This window comes from Talpa europaea (assembly GCF_964194135.1).
Source record: "Talpa europaea genome assembly, chromosome: 12".
Classification (NCBI taxonomy): Eukaryota; Metazoa; Chordata; class Mammalia; order Eulipotyphla; family Talpidae; genus Talpa; species Talpa europaea.
The window spans coordinates 32078788-32103094 of record NC_140079.1 but is presented as its reverse complement, the minus strand read 5'-3'; the positions used below and the strand labels follow the sequence as shown (position 1 = coordinate 32103094).

Here is a 24307-nt window from a genome sequence, read left to right as displayed (position 1 = left end):
TCGCCACACTTCAACGCACCTTGAAATGGGCTCGCCTCCTTCGCGTCGCGACGGGCAGACATTCGAGCCAATCGGCCCCCAGGCTGGTGGGTGACGCCCAATGGGCGGGTGGCAGGGGCGGTCCCGGAGGCCCGGCGCGGCTAGGCTTCACCTTGGAGCTGGCTGCGCTCCGCCTGGGCTAGTAGTGCAGGTGCCGCTGCGCCGGGGGCCGGGGAGGCTGCGCGCCGAGCCCAGCGGAGCTGGGGAGGGATGGAGAGCGGGCCACCCGGGCTGCAGGAGCACCGGCGCGGGGCGTAGGCGGGCGCGAGCGGGCGTGAGTGGGCGCTCGGGCGCAAGAAGCGTGCGGGCGCAGGAGCACTTTGCGATAGGATGAGGCTCTTGGCTGGCGCGCGGTAGTACTATGATTTGGTATGTGGCCACTTTGATAGCAAGTGTGATCAGCATCCGAGGTCTTGCGGCTCAAGGTGAGTTGAAGTGCAGCGTCCCTTCTCTGCCCCTCCCTGGCGCTCCCAGCCCCTGCCCTGCGGAGCGCCGCGCCTTTCCGCGGACGAGGCTGGGTCTCGGGCCAGGCGCGCTCTGGGTACCGCCGGGAGGGTCGGGGTGGGGGGGCCGCGGGCCGGTGGGGCGGGCCGGGAAGGAACCCGAGCTCACGGGCTGCCCGGCACTTGGGAAAAGACGCCTTGGGATCCGGGTCGACTGCGCTCACCTTCGACCCGCGGGGCCCCACATCAGCGTGCCCAGACGGATGCCCTTTGCCTGAGTCGCCGCCTCCTCCCGGCTTGGGGACTCGGCGCCTTGCCTAACTCTGGCTGCGGGAGTTTGAGGGTCTTCGGCAGGCTGCAGCACGCTCGAGCCCCGCTCAGCGCCGCCGCTCCGCGGAAAAGCCCTTGCAGGGAGACGCGACCCTGAGCCGCGGGACTCTTGGCACCCACGGTTCAGGGATGAAATCGTCGTCCCTGCGGCGCAGACCCTCCAGCTCTCGCACCCCTTGTCCCTACATTAGAGCTGCGGGAGGTCAGATTCCTGGGGGGGAGGGGGCTAAAACCCCGGAGAGGGGAAGAACTGGTTAAGCCCCGGGGTCCCTCGACCGGCTCCGAGGAGGGTCAGCTTTGGGCTGGTCCTTCTGACAACCGCGCCTGTTTCAACCGCACCTGGGCCGGGGCCAGGCAAAAGTTCCCTGGGAGCGCGCTCCAGCAGGGCCGACCCCAGGCCGCCCTCCCCGCTGCGAGGCCGAGCTGGCGGGGGGGGTGGGGGGGGGAGGGAGACCTGGTCGGGGGGAGTCCCCATGGCTGCTTCACGAAGCCGGGAGAGGTTTTTCTCTTTCGGTTTCTGCGTCTGACCTGGGGAAGAGGAAAGGGAGAAGCCAGTGAGTTGGGTGTTGCGTGCGCGAGCGCGCGGGCTTTTGCTTTGGAGACGGGCGAAGCGACAAGCAAGCCTCTGGGTGGCACCCCAGGCTCTCGGCCCTTGTATGGAAATAGGAGCGGAGCCTGGAGGGTGCCAGGACTCTGTGAGTTCACGGTTCTCAGAGCGCAGACACAACCCAGCTGCGGCAAGTCCACAGAGGCTGGAGGAGATGCCTGCTGGAGAGACCCGGTCGGTGGGTGAAGTCAGCTAGGAGGACCTGCCACCCGGAAAACCTGCTCCCAGCTCCATGGAAAGGGGCTGGCAGGAGGTGACTTCTACCGGAGCCGCTTGTCACCTTTTCTGGGGATGTGTAGGGGGAAGGGAAGGTGCTTTGAGAAAGTTTCTGGAATGGAATATGTCTCCCTTGCTATTGGGGGTGGGGGTGGTGTCTGTAAACAGACTCCGAGGGCTGAGGGAAGGGGATTTTGTTAAACGTTACCTTAACCTGGATGATTTAAACCTTTCCAGCTGTCGGGTGGGATACTGACATCAGGATGAGCACAGCGCTCATGGAATGGGGCTGGGAGTTAGAATCTGTCTCTAGCCTGAGCCTCCTACTTCCCCGAAAGCCTGGTAGTTCCAGTGCCCTAGGTTTCCTCCCCTCTGGTTTTTGGTATGTTCCTGCCATGGGACTCTCACTGAAAGCACAAAAGGATGTGCTGGGATCTTTGAATAAAAAAGATACTGACGGGAGGCCCTGAGTTAGGCTCCAAACCCAAGAAGTCAGGGTGAGGGGATGGGCTTTTTGCAAGTTTGGGCACAAGGTAAAGGCAAGTGGGTTTATATTGCAGCAACACATAGAATGGCAAGACCAAAAGAAGGACTTCCCCATATTGATGGTTGTTGGGCATGAAGGTTATACCTTCTTTCTGGGCATGAAGAGGTCCTGCTGTCTGTGATGGTTTGACATGCCTGCCACACTCTTTTGGTATTGGGGTCTTTGTAGTATAAGGAGGCTCTACATGTGATGGAAAAGCACCTATGTCTAGAGTCAAATGACCTGGATTCAAATCCTGGCTCTGTCACTTTCCTGGCCTTGTGACCTTGGACACATTATTCAACCTCTCTAAATATCACTGGCATCAATGGAACATGGGGTATGAGCTTACAGGATTTTTTGTGAACATAAAGTCCTATAAAGAATTGAATGGCTACCTGTTACATTGTAAATGCTCAATAAATATTATTATTATTATTATTATTATTATTGTTATTTCAATATCGGGGGTTTCAGGCCCCTTCTCAATTTCTTGTCCTTGGCCATTTAGGGTAACGGGAACTGGGAGTGTCTTGGGGGAAGTTCAGCAGGCTGCCTCAGTCGGGAACCAAGCCCCCTTTCATGGCTGACCTTGTCTGGGGAGAACCTCTTATCCCTCTCTCTCCCAGGGAGATGTGCAGAGTGAGCAGGCCTCGGGCTTGCTTGGAAATCCTTTGAAAGATCTGCATAACTGGAGTTTCATCGGTGGCCAGAGGCTTGTGGGAAGGACGCAGAGCGTCCAGCTGGCCGGCAGCTCATAGCATCCCAGCCTCTGGAGAGAGGAAGAGGGGGCCTGCTCGGAGAGAAACACCCGTCAGTGCTCAAATTGCTGGCTCCCTGTGAGAGCTCAGCTGTTCTCCCCCTGAACTGACAGAGGTGACTTCTGGGAGATTCCTGAGGGGGAGGGGCTTGAGATTTCTCTCTTAAGGTTTGACTGAAGCAGGGTCTGTTCCAGTAGAGGGCTGAAAGAGAATGGCCCCTGGGCAGTGTAGGGTTGAGACAGAAAAAGGAATGGACTCTCTCTTTTGACTTTAACTATGTGTATCTGGTTTGAGTCCATGGTGAGGGACCAAAGATATCTGGAGCCAGGAAAACGGTTTGGAGTCTCAGCATCCCAGATTTGCTGAGCAAGCTTGGGGGAGGACTGGTTTCTGCTGGACGGACTCTGAGGCTGATTGGGAAGGGGAAGTCTGGGCTTCCTCCTCCTGTCTACCCCAGATCCTGTGGTTGGATTATCTCTGACTACAGAATCCCGAGCTCCTGCCGGTAGCTGGGCCAATACCCTCTATTCTCTGCCTGGCTGTGACCTTTCCTCCGTCCCTTTGGCAAAGAAGATACGAGGGGGGAGGTTCAGAACCAGAGAAGTAGCTGCGCAGTGTGTGCATGTGTGTTCATCTGCCACACACGTGCTGCAAGAAGGGGTGTGTCTAGTGTGTGCATCCTGGGGCAAGCTGAGTGATGTGTTAGAAATGGCACAAGAGAGGGGTAGCAGGAGGCGTCATCTTCAGTTGCTGGCCTGAGGCCCAGCATCTGCTGGACTTGAACTTGTCAGGCCCCAGAACTGGTTGGTTTCATGATTACAGCTCTGAGACAGAAAACCAGGCTCTGGTTACCCTCAGAGCAGAGGCTGCCTAGCTGGGGAATGCAGCAACCTAGCAGCTCTCTCTGCCCCTCCCTTTCCTGGCATGCTTTTTCCCGGTGCCCGGTCCCCAGCCAGGGTGCGGTCCTCATAGCCTGCCTGCTGCCGCTACTTCTCCTCGGTCTGCTGGGTGCTGGCTCTGCTGGCTCTCTGTCCCAGCCTTCCTGGGTGCTGTGCCAGGGGAGTGAGGGCAGGGAGGTGAGCCTGTAGGTGGAGTAGGTCTGAGACCGAAGGTACTTCTCCATGAACATCTCCTCCCTCCCCCACACATCCTGATGCCTTCTCAGGCCCGGAACCAGGATCTCAGGGGAGAGCTTCTCTCTGCTCCCTAAGATGGGTTAAGCAGCTTGTGTGAAGAGTGGATCTGAATTGTGAAAAGAGCTGTCATTGGCGCGAGCTGTCTGAAGGTGTAAGCACTTGCCTGACTGTGTGTGCACATCTGTGTGCATGCCCATGTCTCTGTGTGCTTGCACACGTGATCATGTTAGCCCACATGTGCATGTGTATGCATGCCTTTATGTGTGTGCATGTATGGTGTTTGTGTCTTCACACCTGTATGCATGTTTGTGTGTGCACCCGTGAGATGGAGCAGGACGGGGACAATTAGGTTCCAGGCATGAGGTCGGGAGCTGCTGCCCCCCCCCCCCCACCAGGGCTGTGGAGCACAGGGAGACTCCTCTTGGAGTGAATGCCCCCTTGCTTTCCTCATCACCCTGCTTTGCACCTGAGTCTAGGCATCCCAGAAGTTTCCAAAGTTGGAAGCTTAGCCCAGGGTTTGAATTGAGAGATACTTGAGTTCCCAGAGAGAGCCTAAGTGAGGGACAAACACAGGCAGAGGTCCTGGGGTTGCTGAAAATCTGTGTCTTGTTCAGGAGGGGCCGTGGCATCAGGGAGCCCAACACACCTGAGTGGAGAAGGCGTGGCTCTGGGGAGACAGGAGAGGGTGGGCGGGGAGCAGAGGCAGCTTGGAGCTTGGTCCCCTCAGGGGCACTGCTCGCGGGAGCAAGCCCATCTGCCTGAGGCAGCTGACCTATTTTTCTTAGGAATCTTCCTGCTTTTCTGTTCTCTCTGGCATGAATAAGCTGGAGACTGGTGAGCAGAGATGGACTTCCATGGGGTTCTAGAGAACAATTCCCCCAAGGCTTTGAGGGAGTCCCAGCAGCCTCACTCTCCTGAGAAGAAAGGGGACTGGGATAAACTCCTCTCAACCTGTCCTCTGTCTCCCCTCACCCCGCTCTCCCTTACCTCCTGCCTGTTCACAGGCCCCCCTGAAAAGGTCTGTGGTAAATAGCCGGTGCACAGGCTGGGCTTCACAAATGGCAAGGTGAGCCACTGTCCTCATCTCTTGGCTTCTGCGTAGGGAATGCTGACACTTCGTTGTGAGTGAACATGGGGCTTCCATTTCCTGCTGAATTCGCCACCCCCACTGGTGTGGCCTTGTGTGGACAGGGCCCCTGGTACCCTTATCTGACCAGCTGGCTCCTCACACACACATGCTCTGGACATGTACACGTATGTGTACACACCTGAGAATTTGCATGCTCATTCAGGGGGCAGGTGTCCTCTGCTCAGGTGTTGGAGAGGTAGGGAGGGGTGTGACTAGGCCTTTCTGCTGAGGAGCCATTAATGGAACAGGGTAGAGGTTGAATTACTGCCTACTTCCTGTCAGGGGCTCATGGGGAAAGGACTCTGGGAAATACAATCTGGCCTGGAGGAAATTAAGGTTGGTAATAGCGTTGCTGCCTTGTGGGTGCTGGGGGAGCCCAGTGGAGAGGGTTGGGGGGAAAGACCCCCGTAGGAAGAAGGAGGCCTGCTGTTTCTGCCCTTCTCTACCTGGGGCCATGCTCTACAGCAGATGAGAATATTTCCTGGCTAGGGTCTGTCCGATCACTGATCTCTGACCTTGAGAGGTTTGATGTGGAGCGGGGCCAGAAGGACTGTGAGGACACCAGTGGGGAGACTGTAGGTCGGGACTTCTTTTAAGACCTGCCTAGGCTGGGCGTGGAGGGTCCTTGCTGGAGGCAGGTTGGTGTTGCCGTGACCTCTAGCCCGACTGCCTTCTGCGAAGGTCAGCAAGGACACAGCTCTCCTCTGCATCTTGGACTGGAGAGTGGTCTTCAGCTTTGTTTTGGGTAACAGGGATTCTGTCCTCTGTCTTTCTCATGCCAACCCTCTGGGTGTGCACCTCCGTGGGAGGCTCTGTGGGATTCCCTGGAACCTCCTGGCTTCTCAGGGAGGGGAAATTGGGGGAACTATGGGGGGCTGGGCCGTTTTTGGACTCAGCAGGGATTATTTTTAGGCTAGCAGATGGAGGTGGTGGTGGCTGTCGCTGGTATTATTAGACAACAGGCCTGTGGTTTGGGAGTCTGGTGCCCGGAGAAGGAGGAAGAGCAGGAGGAAGAGGACGAAGCCCCAGTGAGGACTGGTACTCATGAGTGATGGAGGCTGTTGCTCACCCCATGGCCAGTCCTTTTTCACTATGGCTACTGCCAGGCCTGGGCAGAGACTTCTGGGTCTCAAGCAGAATGGTGCTCAGTCCAGAACCACAGGAGCTGGCCAGCACCTTCTGAGAGAGGCTCAGCCTGATCTTTCTCCCGTCCTGGGTAGCAGGGGTCTGTCTGCCTGTCAGAGTCATCCAGAGAGTGTGGTGGGCCAGGGCTGGCCCCCAACCCAGCGGCTGGGAAAGGGGAGGGATGCAGCTGGGAGAGCCCAGGGTAGGGCAGGAGGAATGAACCCCCACATGCTGCCTGAGGCACATGGCCTAGCCAGGTAGTCTTGCAGTTTGCTCATTTGTAAAACAGAGAGGGCAGTCCTTCAGCCAGGTGGGTGCTGTGGTGTTGAATGAAGTTTGTGTCGGGCCTGCAGCACCAAGGCCACATGCAATAGGTGTTAGAGAGCCTAGGTCCTCCTGGGGTTCTCCCTGCCCAGCTCTTCTACCTTTGCTGGTATTTAGTGTCATTCCCATTCTTGGTGCGCTTCCTGCCCTGGCCCTGCTTGTGTGGAAGAACTCCAGGTTGCACATGCGGGACGTGGGGCCATGCCAGGATGGATGCTCATGGTTCTGTGCCCATAGGAGACCACTGGCAGCCTGGACTTGGCTGCCTGCTGGGTACCACCTGGCCCAGAGAGCCCATCTGTACCCTATGGGCTTCCCAAAAGGTCAGCCAGACCACAGGGGCCACCCCCTCCTTTACCCTCCTGCTTTGTCTTTCCCGCTGGGGCAGAACAACTCCAAAGTGGGCTGGGCAGATCCCCAAGATACAGATTTGCTGCGCTCAGGGTACTGCTGATTCCTGCGTTCTCTAAAATGAAATCTGGGGTACGTTTGCCCCTCCTGTCTGCACCACTGCAAAGCTGTTTTCCCTCTGAAGTCAGAGCCTCATCCCTGTGGGCTGCTGCAGGCTTCTTTGAGGGTTCTAAGGGTCTCATAGCCCCTCCCTCCCCACTCCAGGCTATGACCCATCCTCTGCTTCTCCCTCCCACCCCTTCCTTCCTGTTCTGTTGGAAGCTAGCTCTGCTGGAAGAAGCCCACCGTGTCCTGAACCTGCAGCCTCTGCTCTGACCCCTGGCTGGGTTCTTGCTCTAGGTCCAGTGCCTGAGTCCTCTGTGCTCCGCAGGCTTCTCTCTCTCCCTGAACGGGGCTCTGCCTGTCTCCAGTAAGCACTAGACCTGCCTGTGTCTCCTTCATTGCGGCTTGAATCTTTCACTTTTAGACTTGGCCTTGGTGTCTTCCTAAGTTTGAGTTTATCTGTTCTCCTCCATCAAGCCCCTTTCCCTCTTTACTGCCAGCCTCTTTACTTTTTTTTTCATATGGAGCTTTTCTGGAGAAAGTGTTTCATTAGACATGCTTTGGCTCAGAAAGGATCACGCTTAGGGAGAAGTGCCTGTGGGTGATAGAGTGAGGGAACATGGTGTGTGTGTGTGTGTGTGTGTGTGTGTGTGTGTTGAAGAAATGGGGAAGAAACCTGATCAATATTTCAGGATTCAGAACCCAGGAGGAATTAGTCTGAGTTTCAAGGCTGGGATGTAGGATTCTGCCCCTCCTCCCCATGCCTCGTTTTGCCTTGCCTGTCATCTTTGGGAGACCTATCTTACCTTCCCCTCTTCACCTGCTTTTCCTGGGTTGAAAGGGTCCCCTGTGAGGTTGACTGGGGTTCTGGACCCTGAGCGCAGGGACTGGCTTGGGATGGGGGAGGGGACCTGGAGCCACTGCCAGTGAAGGGAGGTGTGAAAGAGGCTGCTCATTGTCATGCAGTGAGAATGAGGCAGCGTTAGGTGCAAATGAGCAGCCAGCACTGTGGGAACCCATGGCAGAGGACCCCCCTCTACCCCCCAATAATTTCTCTGTCAGAGGCAGGCAATCAGTAGCCAGTTATATGGCAGTTCCTGCTCCTGCCTGAGGCTCTAGGGCCAATGATCTGGGAAGGAGCCAGATCATTTTGTGGACAGCTTCTCCACCACACCAGGTACCCTGGCCCTTTCCTCTGGTAATGACTCCATCCTCTTCCCCCAGGCTTCTGTATTTCCTCTTTTCCTCTCCTCAAAAGTCTGTGCTGCACACACCCATATTGCAAGCACACACACACACACACACACACACACTCAGGTCTTTTCCCAATAGTGACACATGTATGCACACGAATACCCACACATCCTTCTGCTAAGAGTGACATGTGCACACACACACCTGTGTGCACACACATGCACACACGAATGCTTCCCTGCTCATTTGCTCACAGTATCCGCTGCATGTGCCCATTTCTCCTGGGTCCAGGATGAGCCTTTGTGCTCTTGGATGCTGGGAGGCAGGCTCTGTCCCTATCGGGGTGCCCCTAGGGTGGAGGGGGAGGTGCTTGCCGCAGCTGGGTTCTCTTCCCGCTTTCCCTGAGGGACTAGGATTCAAACTTAGCCTGAAGCAGGGTTGAGGGGTGGGGGCCAGGAAACCTGCTGGGGCCTCTGGCAGGTGAGCGCAGCACTCTGCTCTGCTCCAAAAATACTCTGTGATCTTAGCTCTTTCTCTAGAAAACAGTGATGTCACCAGGAGCCAATCAGCTTCTGGAAGGGCTTGCCTCCTCCTCCTTCCGCAACTTGCAGGGGAAGAGAGGGAGAGGGGGAGGGGGAGAGAGAAAGAGAAGCAAAGGGACTCACAGACAACATACAGACAGACACGAGAGGGATGCAGACACAGGGACCACAAGCACACAGAGGCCCCTCCACACAGACAAGCAGGCAGAATCCCTTCCCCTCGCACAGGAAGACAGGAATCCACATCTTCCCCCAGTACAAACACCACACACACACGCATACACTCTGACAGACACAGAAACAAGGAGAGAGACAGGGAAGTAGAAAGAATCACCCGTATAGAGTGGGATCTAAAGAGAATGAGTCAGAGACACAGAGACTTGAGGAGGCACAGAGACTCAGAGAGACAAAGAGAGACAAGAGCAGGAATAGGAGAGAAACACAGGAGAAAGGGGGAAGTAAAACCAGTGAGATGCAATAAGTGTCAGACATAGAGGCACCCCAGACCGACATACCCCCAGACAGGTGCATCCTCTCCTGCTTCATCTGTGGTGGGAGCGCTAGCGCCCCCTGGCGGTGAACCTCAGTGGCGCAGTTGCTGTCCTCGGTGCTGCCTGGAAGGCTTGGCGGGTCCTGGGATGGGAGGGACAGCCTGGGGAAAGCTGTAGCAAGCCTGGGTTGTGTTGTGTAGTGCGAGACAGGCAGGAGGGGGTGACTTCACTTTCACTGGCAGATAAGCTGGACAAGGTGCTTTGTGGGCACAGAGGCCTGGTGTGGGAGAGAGGAGTGTCAGACCAGAAGATGGGCTGCATTTCTGTCTAGAACCACCTCCCCTCCCCTACAGCCGTGGAACTGGGCTGCTGAGGGACCAGGAGTGAGGTGCCTGAAGTGATGTCTCAGTTAATTTCTCTGCTGCATCTGCCCGCTTGTGGCTGGGGGCTGCATTGGGTCTGTCTTGGTCTCCCCTTCTCCCCTGCCGGGGGTCTGGTGCATCCCTTCTACCTGTGTGGTTTGTCCTCTGCCAGAGATGGAATGGTTTCCCTTAGCTCTTGCCCCCCCCCCTCTGTTCCCAGTGCCTGCCATCCTAATGGTGCTGATGTGGGGCTCCTCAGTCTGTAGATTTGGGGCTGGGGAATGAGAAAGCTGCAGGCCTTTCCTGCTCCCCTCTTTCTGAGGCAGGCTTGAGGACAGAGGAGGAGGGGCCTGGAGAGGCCAGCTCAGGCCTGTGGGCTTTTCCCTCTGGTGCTGCCATGAGCAGCCTCGGTTCTGCTTGTCAGGGATTCCCTGCTCCTGTGTGGAGTACTCTTGTTTTGTGCCGCAAACATCAGGCTGAGCTGGGGGTGGGGCGGAGAAGGCCACTGGCTCTTTGGCTCCTCCCAGGCAGGAAGGGAGCCATGTTTCCCCTGGCTCTGGCTCTGGCCATGGGTCCCCAGCGTGGAGGCGCAGGCCCTCCACCTTCTCACTGACCAGACCTCTCAGAATTCTTAGGCCGCACATCCCAGGGGAGAGCATGATCACGGCTCTGCCTGGGATTGGTGTGTGGAACTTGAGAGGATCTTTCCCTTTTGCCTCCTCCTTGTCTATCTTCTCCTCTTCCTCCTCAGGCTCCTGGATGTGAGGAGGCTCAGGGCTTTAGGGAATGTGATCAGAGAAGGAAGAGGGGTGTCACGTGCACTGGGGACCCTCTGAGGAGTGAGGGAGGAGGGCCAGGGGCCGGGGCAGAGGGCCTTGGAGGTGGCAGGGGCTGCCTCCGGGGCTGCCTGGGCAGGACCTCCTGCCGCCTCCTCTTCTGCCTTCCCACTTTGCTCTCCTGTTAGGTGCCCACGGCCTTCGAGAGGAGCCCGAGTTTGTGACGGCGAGAGCTGGCGAGGCTGTGGTCCTGCGATGCGACGTGATCCACCCGGTGACGGGGCAGCCCCCGCCTTATGTTGTAGAGTGGTTCAAGTTTGGGGTGCCCATCCCTATCTTCATCAAGTTTGGCTACTATCCCCCCCATGTGGACCCAGAGTATGCAGGTAAGGTTGGGACCAGTGGGGGCTTCCCTGCACACCCCTTTCCTCTCCTTGCTTTAGGCACAGCCCCCTCTTCCATCTGGGCCCTCCTGCTCCCAGTGGTCACATGACCACATTCTTTCTGCCTTCATCTCCGTTGCCACTTGCCTTCTTCTCACTGGTCTGTTATGTCTGTTTTCCATGGTGTCTGATTCTTTCCTCCCATCCTTTGAGCTCTATTAGGTTTTAATTAAGTGGCAGGGGGAGAGGGAGGAGTAGGTAAGTGATGTAGGCATGCAGCCTCCTGAGCAGCACAGCCCAGGGATGCATGGGGCAGAGGCAGGCATCAGGGACACAGAGTGAGGTCAGGCAGGAGGGCAGTTCTGTGCAGGCAGGAAGCTGAGTCAGAGCTGCCATCCTGGGCCAGGCTGCTGGCAGCCGCTGGAGGGTTTGTTCTGTCTGGCTTCGCCCACTCCCTCCCTCTGGCTCTGAAGTTGGGACCTCATCCCATCCCTGAAAGTAAGTAAACCTCTTAGCTGTCTATGCCAGACTGTGCCACTGCTGGGCGCCTGCTCTCTGCTTCCACCACTGCTCCAGCCTCCCTCTTCCTGGCCCCTTGGTGTCTTTCTCTGCAATTACTCCTGCTAGCAGAGGCCTCACTGTGAGTCACTGCCAGTGCCTGCCCTCCAGGGAGGAAGGTGCGAGGCCAGGAGAGGTGTGCTTGAGTGTGCATGTATGGGAGTGTGCATGTGTGTGTGCACATGTGAATGTGCACATGAGCACACGTGCACGTGACTGTACACATGAGTGCAAGTATAGGCTTTGTGCATGTAAGTGTGAGTGTGCGTGAGCATGCATGCATGGGAGTGTGCATGTATGATTTTACATATACGTGTGCATGTGAGCGTGCTTGTGTAAATGCGCATGTGGGAGTGTGCATGTGTGGGAGTGTGTGTTTGCATGGAAGTGCATGCCTAGGAGAGTGTGTGTGTGTGTGTGTGTGTTGGGGCTTAAAGGAAGAGAGGCAGTAGGTGGGACACTGCTTTTATCTTTACTTCTGACTTCTGAGACCTGAATTGCATTGGTCCCTCGGAGCTTCCATCTCTTTCTCTGTCTCTGTCTCTCCCTCCCTCCACCTCCCCCCTGCTATGTCTGTGTCTCCCCTCTCCCCTCTTTTTTTTGGACCACAGTTAGTTTTGATAGTCTGGTTTTTAGGCAGATCACCGTTGTTAAGGTGAAAAGCAGAGAAGGGGTGGTATGGGGTGAGGCTTGAGCCAAGGTGGTGGGTGCGGGGAGGGAGGACCCTGGGGCACTCTGCCTTCTGCCTCCTGGGGTCACAGAGGAAGGGAGATGCCAGTCCAAAGCTTCTGCGACTCTTCCCTTCTCCTCACCACAAGGGATGAAGAAGATGGAGCTGAGGGTGGCTCTGAGGTTCTTTGTTCTGCCTGCCAGCCCTTCCTCATCCTTGTGCTCCCTGCAACTTCAGCTTCTGCGGCCTGGGCTCTGGTCAAAGGAGTCGTCACTGGCACTGGCAGTGGGACTGGGAGGGGACCCAGCACCCTGGTCCCCCATCTGCCCTTCTCTGCTCCACCATGGGAAGCCGGACAGGGGGGTACTGGGTGTGGTAGTCTTGGGGCCCCAGGTGGGAACTACTCAGCCTGAATGGAGGTGCTCCAGGGGCTGCCAGGGACCACCCTACCACATCCTCTTTGGTTTGCACCTTCCCTCTCCCTCCACAATCCTTCTCTCCTCCTCTCCTCCCCTTCCTCCCCTGCATCCTCTTTCTCCTCTTCTCTCTTGCCCCCAGCCCCCTAACTTTGTAACCCTCCTGCCTTTCCTTTGTCCCAAGAGATCTCCAAAAGAATGGGGCATTGTAAGGAATAGAGACTTTTCTCCCAGCCTGAGTTGCTGCTGCGGTGGGTGGGGCCTGCTGAGGCTGGAGGGCCGGTGAGGCAAGGCAGCTCCATGGCCAAGGCTTTATTATGCCCTTTCCTTTGCCACCTGCTGCCGGAGGTTGGTGCCAACTGTGTTTTGGGGCTCTGCCATGGGAAACAGTCTGAAGGTTCCACTGGACCTCTCTGCCTTTGGCTGGGCAGGGGAGTGATGTGCTGCTGCTCTGGCCCTGATGGCCTCTGTCCACTTTGTTCCCCCAGGCCGGGCGAGTCTTCATGACAAAGCATCCTTGCGGTTGGAGCAGGTTCGTTCTGAGGACCAGGGCTGGTACGAGTGCAAAGTGCTCATGCTGGACCAGCAGTATGACACCTTCCACAACGGCAGCTGGGTGCACCTCACCATCAACGGTGCGTGCGTCCTCCTTCCGGGCTGCCCCAGGACTGCGCTCTGACCCAACAGCTTCCCGGCCACACCCTGCCCTGCCCCACACTCCTGCTGCAGAGTTGCCTCAGTCAGGCCTGCCTTTTAGATCACAATTCTCACCCCCTGTGACCCTCGGGGGTCCTCTTCGTGTGTCTGTGGTCAGTGGGGTGTGCGAGAGGGCAGTGCCTGTGGTCAGTGGGGTGTGTGGGGTTCTTAGGTGGGAGGTGGGGTGGTTGCTGTGGTTAGTGGTACCAGAGTCTGGAGAGGGAGATGGGATGCTGGTTCTTGCAACCAGGAGGGTTCAGGCTTTGTGGTGACAAGGTACCCATTCCCAGGCTCGGCAAAACCCTGACAGGCTTCCCCTCTCCAGTGGAATTCCTGGATCCCCCCAATCCCCCCCCCCCCCGTCTCCCTTTTTAGGTTCTATTTTGGTTCCTTGTTAAATACACTCATTTGAGTAATTGTGGTGAAGGGCTGCTGAGTGCCAGGCTGCGCCCTTGATCGTGGGAAGTCTGTAATGAGTGAGGCCCGACTTGGCCCTTGCTTGTGCCGGGTTTGCTGTGTGATGATATGGGAGAAACCTGCAAGAGTAACAGCTTAATGGCTCTCGCTTACTGAGCACTTAGGTGAAGTGAGTGGTGCTGTGTGTCTGCCATGGTGAAGGAGGGCTTCGCCGAGGACTCCCAATGAGTTTGCTGAGTTCCCAGCGTTGGCCTAGGGTGGGGGCCTGGGTTCTCCCCTTGTGTCCCTGTGAGCTCTTATGTAGGAGGAGATATTCTGGAGGAGCCCGGAGAAGCCTGAAACCATGGAGAGAATTTGAAGTAGCCCCCCGCAGAGTGAGGTTGTAGTAAAATGTTTTATTTTGCCTTCTTTTTCCAACCAGACCTTTGTTCTTCATTTGCTTCATGGCAGGATGAGTTTAGCCACCACTGTGTCACAGATGCTATGCTCCTTATGGACATAGTCCTCTCTGCTTGGCTGTGCCATACATGGCTTGGGTCCTTAGGGTCAATGCCTGTGACTTTAGGGTCTATGGTTGGGAGAGAAATTGATATTGTTCCTGCCTTGGAAGCTTCTTTCAGTATTGGCTTGCCCTGAAGGATGACTCTATCCTATTCTACCTTGTGAGGCTTAGTCTTTCCTCCCAGGGTTAGGTCAAGTTGTGCTCTCCTGGGTTGAGAACCGACTCCGGATCCTGGGAGAACAGAGTATTTGAACAAGAGCACTGATGTCTGGAAAAGAAAACTCTGAGATGGTGGCCTAGGTCCATGTCGGTCCAAGCAACTGACCCGTAGATGCTGTCAGCTCCCACCAGCCAGTCCCAAGAGGCACACTGGAAGCTTATTTTAAGCCTTGGTAGGCTGTCCCCACACTCCAAAGGTTTGAGTCACCTCCTTTTGATGCCAGCTGTTGTGTGTGTGCCAGGAAGGAAAACTCATCTTAATATTAGCCCAAGCAAAACATAATTAGGAAGGTAAATCTTCTGCTAAAAGCTTTGCTGATGAAAACCAAGCCAAGAGTCCCCACGTCACTTTCCTTCTCACTCATGCCCATTCCTAAACTTGGCTGAAGTGTCCTTCGAGTTCCACTGCCTTTTCCTCATGCACAGTGCTGCCAGTGATGCCTGAGTGTCCGAGTTGTCCAGTGGTCAGTGGGCACTCCCAGAATGGGGAAATGGAATTTCTGGACTTTGTCTTAGTTTGCACCAGTGTGGGTAATTGTCTAGGAATTCCTAGTTGCTTGGAGTGGAATAGGCCTGGTACAAGGCCCTGAAAAGATTTGGCTTCTTCATGAACTCACTTCCATGTGATCCTTGGCAACTCAAATCTCTCTAAACTTCGATTTTCTCAGTTATGGAAAACAAACCCTCTTTGCTGGGCTGTTGTGAGGATTCAGTGACATGCTGTGAGAAAGAGTCTTGCACCGTGTCTGGAACCATAATTATGCGTGGGTAATAATGTGTAAGAGGTTGTTGGCCATCTCCTCCTCCACAGAGAGAAGAGCCTAAATCAGAGGAAAATGTAGTGGCAGGGATGAAGTAACAGAGAATGGACCTCAGTCTGGAAGAGGCAGAGAACTGTGGTCTTTTGAGGGCATTTGTGCATCTACCAATAATTATTCATTCAAGACACATGAATGTCCACTCTGTGGCAGGCTCTGGGGACACTGCCATAGACACCACCAGGCCAAACTCTCTTTAGATTTCAAGAAGCAGCCATGACCAGAGACCAACACAGGGTGGATTTTGGGAGCACAGCTGAGGAAGAGCTTCTCTGAGGAAGGGATCACTCTTCAGACCCCTGACCAGGGAAAAGATGTTAGCCAGGTGTGGGCGCTGGAGTTGGGGAGGGGTTTTCCAGACAGAGGGAACAGCATGTGTCTGGATGCCCAGAAGAAGGAGAGCTGGTGTATGAGGGGAGAGCACATAGGCTGCTTATAAGGAAGGTCCGGCGGAAAAGCTGACTGCACCACGTGCTCTGGGCTGTAGAACCAGGGCTCTTCAGAGAGTTCTCTGCCCTCCCTGAGGAGCCTGTCTCCTGAGATTATTCTTTATTCCTCCTCCCCTTCATCCGAAGTTTGGAGGTTCCTGGCAGCATTCATATTTTTATTATCGAAGGAGAACTTCACACCAGAGCACCAGCATTCCATTGCTTCCAAGCAAGAGCATTCAATGTCAGGCATCTCCTGACAGGGATCACCTTTGGAAAATGAAAGACCAGTGAAAATTAGAATTACAAGTGATCTCCTCCTTCTCTGTTTTCTTGAAGGCCCAGTTGGGTGGAAGCAAACCTAATTATTTCTTTATCACATCTAAAATACCCAAAAAGCTCAAGCCAAGCCTTGCTTTAGGTCGATGAATTACTTGGAGGAGAGACCAGCCTATTTCTAACCTACACTATTAATTATAGGGCACTTGTAAAAAAGAATTAAGCCTGGAAATGCAGCTGGCAAGCTAACACCTAATTCAGTAAATAATCGAGAGTCAAACCATTATTTTCCTGAAAACTCGAAATTGTTCAAAGTACTTTCCTGATTAGCACCTAAATAATAAAGTAATTATGTAATTAGTAATTAATTTGTCACTTCAGGACGTAATTTAATTTATTATCTTTTCTTTAAAGCTTGACACCAGAGGTAATAGAGGCTGTGGCTGTGTTAACTGTGTTTCAGGGGCAGGGTTGGCAGGAGGTGCCACTGGAGATGAGCTGACATTCCATAATAGGGAGGGAGGCCTGGATGTTAGGATTTCAGGATTCTTTTGAAAGGATTTGGAATGATTTGTGCCATGATTTGAGTGTGTTAGATACTGGATGAGAATTGAATTTCATGAAGATGGTGTATGTGTGAGTGCCCTTCTTAATTCATTCAATATTCTATCCAAGTGCCTCCTGTGCCCACACTGAGCTAAGAGCTTTGGGGATTGTCAGAGAAAGTGCTCTTGTCATGGTCTTGTTCTTACGAACTTCCATGTGTTTGTGTTGGCCTGGAGGTACATGTGCATCTTCATTCATTTTACTCCTTTGTCCATTCAGCAGATGTTTGTTGAATACAATGTTACATGCCAGGCACTATGCTAGAAGCTGGGCATGCAGTGGGATTTACAGAAAAGTATCTGCTCTGAAGGAGAGTTAGTGACAAGTGCTTTAAAGAAAATAAGTCTAAAATGCTGGAGATGCTGAGAGTGCCATGTTGGATAGACTGGTTGGGTAAAGCAGAGATGGCATGTCAGCAAAGTCACGTACTGAAGGAATGTGATCTGGGTGTGCATTCCCTATGGGGAGAATGGCAGGGGCAAAGGTCCTGAGGCTGGATGTTCTTGGAAGACAAAGGAAGACAAAGACCACTGCGGTTAGAGCACAGCAAAGGGGGAAATGTGATCGAAGATGAGGTTGGCTTCGGAATGGGTGATGAAATCTAAAGCTCTCTGACTAGTTCTCAGGGCAGGGCTGCCAGGAGAGGAGAGACCCTTCTCAAAGCTTTTCATCTGTGCCTCTGAGGCTCCTGGGGAGATGGTAATAAAGATAGTAATGGCAAAATAACCAACATTTTCATGTTTACATTTTACACCATCCTTTTCATAATCTTTATCTCATTTACTCTTCACATCAGTTCTGGAGGGTGGGGGATTTAGGAAGCCCAGAGAGGCTGAGTAACTTGCTCAGGGTACAAAATAAGTGGGAGCCTGGCAAGTGGGTACTTGAGATGAGCTAAGTGACCTATTCTAGCTGGACTGTGCAGTTCCAGGCTGGGGTTCTGATTTGGGCCGTCAATTCAGAGACTACCAACTGACAATCCAAGGCTTCAGATCACTTCTATAAGCAACACAGACACATGAGACATTAGTCTCTTTTCATTCATTCATCAGTTTATTCATTCATTTATAATATTTTATTTCTATTGAGAAAATACTGGCTTACAGCACTTTATTTGTTTTAGGGGTTTAGGTTCATATCTCTTCAGATGTGTGTCACCACACCACACCCACAACCAGATCCCCAATAGTCCTTAACCATAGTCCATTCGGCCCTTTCCACCTTCCTTTTGCGGTACACAAACTTGAGTTTGATGTGGTTCCATTTGTTTATTTTGTGTTTGCTTCCCTTATTATTGGAGTTAAGGCTCCAAAGACATCATTGAAGCCAATGTTGTAGAGTGTTTTTCCCATGTTTTCTTCTATGTATTATACAGTTTCAGGTCTTATATCTGAGTCTTTATTTTGAGTTAGTTTTTTGTATGGTATCTGATAGTGGTCAAAATTCATTCATTTGCATGTAGCTGTCTAGTTTTCCTACCATTTGTTGAAGAGGATTTTATTTTCTCCACTGTATAATCTTGGCTCCTTTGTCATAGATTAACCGTCCATATAATGTGGGTTTATTTCTGGGCTCTTAATTTTATTCTATTGGTGTCTGTGTCTGTTTTTATCTAATACCATACTGTCCTGATTATTATAGCTTTGTAGTATATATGATGTCTGGGAGTATAGTAAATACCTCCATTCTGTTTTTCTCAGGATTGTTTTGGTTATTTAGGCTCTTTTGTGGTTCCATGCAAATTTCAGTAATGTTTGTTTTATTTCCTTGAAGAATGCCATCAAAATTTTAATAAGGAGGGCCTCCCCGGTGGCGCTGCAGTTGAGCGCTGCGTTGCGAAGCTGCCGGCGACCTCTGCAGCGCCGGTTCGATCCCCGGCTGCTCCCCGGCCACCGGAGGAGGGTCCCACATGGCGCGCAGACCTCTCCTGCCGCCCGCTGCTCCCCTCAGCAGTGTACTTCGGTCCTTCTGCCTGCTCTGCTCCCCGCTCTGGCTCTGGTGAATTCTCTCACCCTCCCGCGCTTCTGACTGTACCCAGTGCATGTATAAACAAAACGAACAAACGAACAAACAAATAAAAAAAAAAATGCCTCTATAAAAAAAAAATTTAATAAGGATTAGAATGAATCTGTATATTGCTTTGGGTAAGATGACCATGTTAACAATGTTAGTTCTTCCAACCCATGAGCTGGGGATATATTTACATTTCTATATGTCTTCTATTCTTTTAAGGATGCCTTATAATTTCCCTTGTACAGGTCTCTCCCCTCCTTTGTTAAATTTATTTCTAGCCACTTAATTCTTTTTGATGTGGCTATTAATGATGATATTTTCTTGATTTACTTCCCTTTTAGGTGATGGTGTAGAGAAATGCCAAAGACATTTGTATGTTGATTTTGTAACCTGCCATTCTACTGTAAAGATTTATTGTTCCTAATAGTTTCTTAGTGAAGTCTTTAGCATCTTCTATGTGTATTATCATGTCATCTGCAAATAGTGATAATTTTTCTCCTTTTCTAATTTGGATTCCATTTATATCTTTCTTTTGCCTAATTGCTCTGGCTAGGACTTTTAATATGTTGTTGAATAGTTACGGTAAAAGTGCATGTCCTTGTCTTAGGGCAAAAGATTTCAGTTTTTTTACCACTGAGAATGATGTTAGCTATGGTTTTGTCATACATGGCCTTTATTATATTGCCATATGTTCCTTCTATCACCCCTTATTGAGAGTTTTTATCATAAATGGATGTTAGACCTTGTCAAATGCTTTCTCTGCATCTATCAATAGGATCATATGTTTTTATCTTTCTTTTTGTTGGCGTGATGAATTACATTGATTGATTTGCAAATGTTAAACCATTCTTACATCCCTGGAATAAATCCCACTTGGTCATGGTGTATGAATCTTTTAGTGTGTTGTTGAATTTAGTTTGCTAAAATTTTGTTGAGGATTTTTATGTTTATGTTTATCAGGGATATTGGTCTGTAGTTTTCTCATCTTTTGCTGATGTCTTTGCTTTTGATATCAGGATAATGTTGGTCTCTTAGATGTATTTGTAAGCATTCCCTTTTCTTCTATTTTTTTTGTAAGACTTTGAGAAAGATAGGTATTTATTCATCTTTGATGATTACTCACTTGTGAAACCATTAGGTCCTGAGCTTTTGGTTTTTTTTTTTGGGAAACTTTTGATTATTGTTCAGTTTATTTGCTTGTTATTGGTCTGTTCAAGTTTTCTATTTCTCCTGATGTAGTCTTAATATAGTATATCATTCTAAGAATTTGTCCAGTTCTTCTGGATTTATTGGCATAAAGATGCTTATAGTAGTCTCTTAGGCTCTTCTGTCTTTCTGTGATGACTATTGTAACACCTCTTTCATTTCTGATTCTATTTATTAGTGCTCTCTCTCTCTCTTTTTCTAAGTGAGATTATTTAAAGTTTGCATATTTTGTTTATCTTTTCAAAGGACCAGCTTTTGGTCTTTTTGATCATTGATTATCTTTTTTTAAAATTTCTATTTTGCTTATCACCACAGTAATTTTTATTATTACCTTCCTTTTATTGACTTTTGGTTTCATTCATTCTTCTTTTTCTGGCTCCTTATAATATTAGATTATTTATTTGAAATCTTTCTTGTTCCTTGATGTAGGCTTTCTATTACTACTTACTTCAGCCTAGTGTTGCTTTTACTGTGTCCCATAGGTTCTGATAGCTCGTGTCTTCATTATCAGTTGTTTCCAGTTAAAATTTCTCCTTTGATTTCATTTTGTTCCATTCCTAGTATGTTGTAAATCTGTATTGTTAGATACTTTTCCTGCTTTCTTTTTTTTTTTTTTTATAGAGGCATGCTTTATTTATTTATTTGTTTGTTCGTTCGTTTTGTTTATACATGCACTGGGTACAGTCAGAAGCGCGGGAGGGTGAGAGAATTCACCAGAGCCAGAGCGGGGAGCAGAACAGGCAGAAGGACCGAAGTACACTGCTGAGGGGAGCAGCGGGTGGCAGGAGAGGTCTGCGCGCCATGTGGGACCCTCCTCCGGTGGCCGGGAGCAGCCGGGGATCGAACCGGCGCTGCAGAGGCTGCGGGCAGCTTCGCAACCCAGCGCTCAACTGCTGCGCCACCGGGGAGGCCCTCCTGCTTTCTTTTTGTGGTTGATTTCTAGGTTGATACCACTGTGGTCAGAGAAGATACTTGATATGATTTTAAACTTCATGCGTTTATTGAGACTTGTTTTATGACCCAGCATGTGGTCTATGTGCACTTGAGGAGAATGTGTACTCAGTTTTTTTTTTTTTAAAGATTTATTTATTTATTTATACAAGCACTGGGTACAATCAGAAGCGCCGGAGGGTGAGAGAATTCACCAGAGCCAGAGGGGAGAGCAGAGCAGGCAGACTGATGAAGTACACTGCTGAGGGGAGCAGCGGGCGGCAGGAGAGGTCTGTGCACCATATGGGACCCTCGCCCAGTGGCCAGGGATCAAACCAGCGTTGCAGAGGCTGTGGGCAGCTTTGCAGCCCAGCGCTCAACTGTGTGCCACCAGGGGAGGCCCTGTACTCAGCTTTTTTTGGGTGCCATGCCCTATAAATATCTGTTAAACCCATCTGCCTTCATTCTTTGTTTAAGGTTATTGTTGATTTTCTCTCTAGTTGATCAGTCCATTGATGTAAGTGGGGTGTTAAACTCCCCTATTACTATTGTATTACTGTAAATGTCTCTTTTTAGGTCTGCAATAATTGCTTTATATATATTTGATGCATCTTTATTAATTGCAGATGACAAGTCTCTTAAAAACTGATTATTGGAGTTTTAGTCAAAACTCCAATGTAAGTGGTAGTGAGACACACTGGCATATCAAAGGATTAAAAAGGGGGAAGTTTGTACAGTGGAAGCCTGATGGGAAGGAAGGGGAATGATTTTTCTCTGCAGAATCTTGGAAAAGGAAGATTCTGTATAATCTTGACCTGTGATCTGCAGGCTTAGATGGGGCTCAGATGGTGCAGGTCCCAATATGAGGCCTGGCAGGGCTAAGGGTTATGGAAAGAGGAGCCTCTCTATCTTAAGTGACTGTGAAGAAAAAGAGTGAAAGATGATGAAACATCTGTGGAGCTAGTGAAGGCCAGGAGATCATTGTCTTATTTGTCCCCATGTCTCTAATGTAGAGCACTTACTTCCCAATAGATGCTCATAAAACATTAGTTTATTGGGGGCCTCTCTGGTGCCCTAGGAGTTAAGTCTCAGCACTATCACCATGATGATGGCCTAAGTTCGATCCCTGGCCAAGGAGCTAACCCACATGGTGCAGGAGACCTCTCCTGTCTTGTCTGCTGCTCCCTTTAGCAGTGTATTTCAGTAGATCTGCCTTTTCTGCTCCCCACTGTGTTTCTGGCAAATCCTCTCACCCCCCTGCACCTCTGACCTGCACCCCAACTCTTCTACACAAAAACAAATAAATAAAATAAAATAAAAAGATGTTAGAGAACATTATAAAAAAATTAGTTTATTGGGACTTAGCCAACTATAGTAGAAAAAGTTTGGAATTTGGATCCAGTCAATCTGACTTTGAATTCTAGGTCTCCTCTGCTGTGAGTGTGTGGGCAGGGTTTTGCCTATTTCCACCTTCTCTCCTTTATCCTTCCCCTTTGTATTACACCTGAGCACACCAGACCCAGTGCCTGTGCTGTAGGAGCCATGTGCAGGCAGCCTGGCTTATTCCACCTGCATTTTGTCTCTTTGCAGCTCCTCCTACCTTTACAGAAACACCCCCCCAGTACATTGAGGCCAAGGAGGGTGGCAGTATTACCATGACCTGCACAGCTTTTGGGAACCCCAAGCCCATTGTCACCTGGCTCAAGGAGGGGACACTCCTAGGTGCTAGTGGGAAATACCAGGTGAGTATTGTTCTCTATTGGGGCCTCTGTTCTTGCTCCTTGGTGGCCAGCTTTCCTTTGCCCCTTTTTCTGTCTCCAAGGTATTCCCCGCCTCCTTTCATGTGACTGGGAATGCACTGTAAAGGTGTGAGTGGGCATGAAAACATCAGGCATCCTGACTTTGCCACAGGCTTGGTGTCTGTGTTGTTGGAGAGGGATGGAAAATGAGGTACCTGCCTCCATATCCCCAGGTGCCCAAATGTGAGAGCCCTGGGTCATCTCCTCCTAAGGCGGTTGTTGGAGAGAGCCCTGGGCACTGAGCTCCATCTCTCCTGGCCCTAGGTGAGTGACGGCAGCCTGACGGTGACATCAGTGAGTCGGGAAGATAGAGGAGCCTACACCTGTCGTGCATATAGCATCCAGGGGGAGGCCATCCACACCACCCACCTGCTTGTCCAAGGTAGGACAATCGCTCTGGCTTCTGCATGCCCCAGGTACGGGTAGTACAACGGGAGTGAGTGAAGAGCTGGGTGGGGCACCTCTCTCTGGAGCTCCTACAGTGGCCTGCTGTCATGGGTGGCTCCATGCTGGGTGATTTCCACTTTTTCTGTTTGTCCAGATAGTATCCTGCCATGCCCCCACCCTCCCCAGGGAATAAGACCTCTCTCAGGTCTCCAACCATTAGTGATGGAATCAATAAATAAAGATAAGAATCCAGTCCAAACCCCAAATATTTAAATAACGCCAAGGGTATTTGGCAGGAGTGGGGTATGTACGATCAGCAGTAGGAGGTGCCAGTGCCTCCTTGGGGCCCAGAGTCCCGCAGAAGAGAAAGGGTGGTGTCTGGGTGGTAGGTTCTCTCTTCTGCACTGAGTCAGGCCACCCACTCTACCACCACCTGCAGGGGAAACCACAGGATAGGTGGTGGCTGTCCGGCTGTCTAGCTCTCTAGCTGTCCAGCTGTCTGGTCTGCCAGGCGCCGTGGTGCAAGCTCTTCTGGCTTCCTCCCAACTTGGAGTGCTGAGCTGCAGCATGGCCAGAGGCCCCTGCAGCCTGTAGGAGAGCTGCCCTCTGAGGAGAGGGCCAGGTGGCAGTGCGTCCTGTCTGGAAACCAGCACCAGGACTGCTGGAATTTCACCCTCTATTTATTCTGCTCTCCCCCTGCCTCCTCTCCCCTGAGCTGCCCTCTTAACCTCTGGTTGGTAAGCAGCACAAGCCTCTTACTCCTCTGGAGACAAGATTATTCCTAGCTCTGGCTGGAAGAGCGGCCTTTGTCCCTCCTGCATGTCTCCTGCTCAGGGCTCCGCTGGAAGGAAGGGTGGGCAGGAAGGGCTGCGTATGTGGGTGCACGCCTTTGTGCAGGCATGCATGGGTGTGTGTAGGGGGTTAGATGCCTAGTTTGGGGAGCCAGGATATATAGTGGGGTTGTGCACGGGGTGGATACAGGTTTGCTGCTGGCTCTCGGGAGGGGGTGGCGCATAATATGGGCACACCCCAGGACTATTTGCATCTCTGGGACTTGTAGAGAGAATAAGAACAGAGACTGATAAGGGAAGCATCTCCATGACAACTGCCCTGGTTGTTCTGTTCACCCTGGGCCAGTGCCACCCCTAGCTCTCTCTCCCAGGGTTTAGGGTACCCTTCCTGAGACATCTCAGAGTGTTCTAGGTGGCCCTGTCTTCCCCCTCCCTTACCAGGTGAGGTCATGTTTGTTTCCTGTTTCCCCAGGGCCTCCCTTCATAGTCTCCCCTCCTGAGAACATCACTGTCAACATTTCCCAGGATGCTCTGCTCACCTGCCGGGCCGAGGCGTATCCCGGCAACCTCACTTACACCTGGTACTGGCAGGACGAGAATGTCTACTTCCAGAAGTGAGCACCACCTGGCCCTGCTGGGATCACCAGTCAGGCCTCCCCCCACCCTGTATGGTTTTTGAGCAGGGGCTCCATGAGGGAGCCAGGGGCTTGGAGAGGGTGTGGTCAGGTCCGTGTC

At 51.8% G+C, this 24307-nt stretch overlaps 1 protein-coding gene across 2 annotated transcripts in view; it reads left to right on the top strand.

Moving 5' to 3' along the window:
- Nucleotides 1-400: 400 nt before the first annotated feature.
- The window catches only part of IGSF9B (immunoglobulin superfamily member 9B), a gene marked incomplete at both ends in the record, with an annotated part of 48885 nt that continues 24978 nt past the window's right edge, over nt 401-24307 (top strand). For both annotated transcript variants that reach the window (XM_084249076.1, XM_084249075.1), the window contains 6 exons: nt 401-464; nt 10643-10840; nt 12970-13116; nt 22186-22337; nt 22659-22776; nt 24045-24186. In XM_084249076.1, coding sequence (XP_084105202.1) covers nt 401-464; nt 10643-10840; nt 12970-13116; nt 22186-22337; nt 22659-22776; nt 24045-24186 — 821 coding nt within the window. The remainder of the gene's footprint in view (nt 465-10642; nt 10841-12969; nt 13117-22185; nt 22338-22658; nt 22777-24044; nt 24187-24307) is intronic.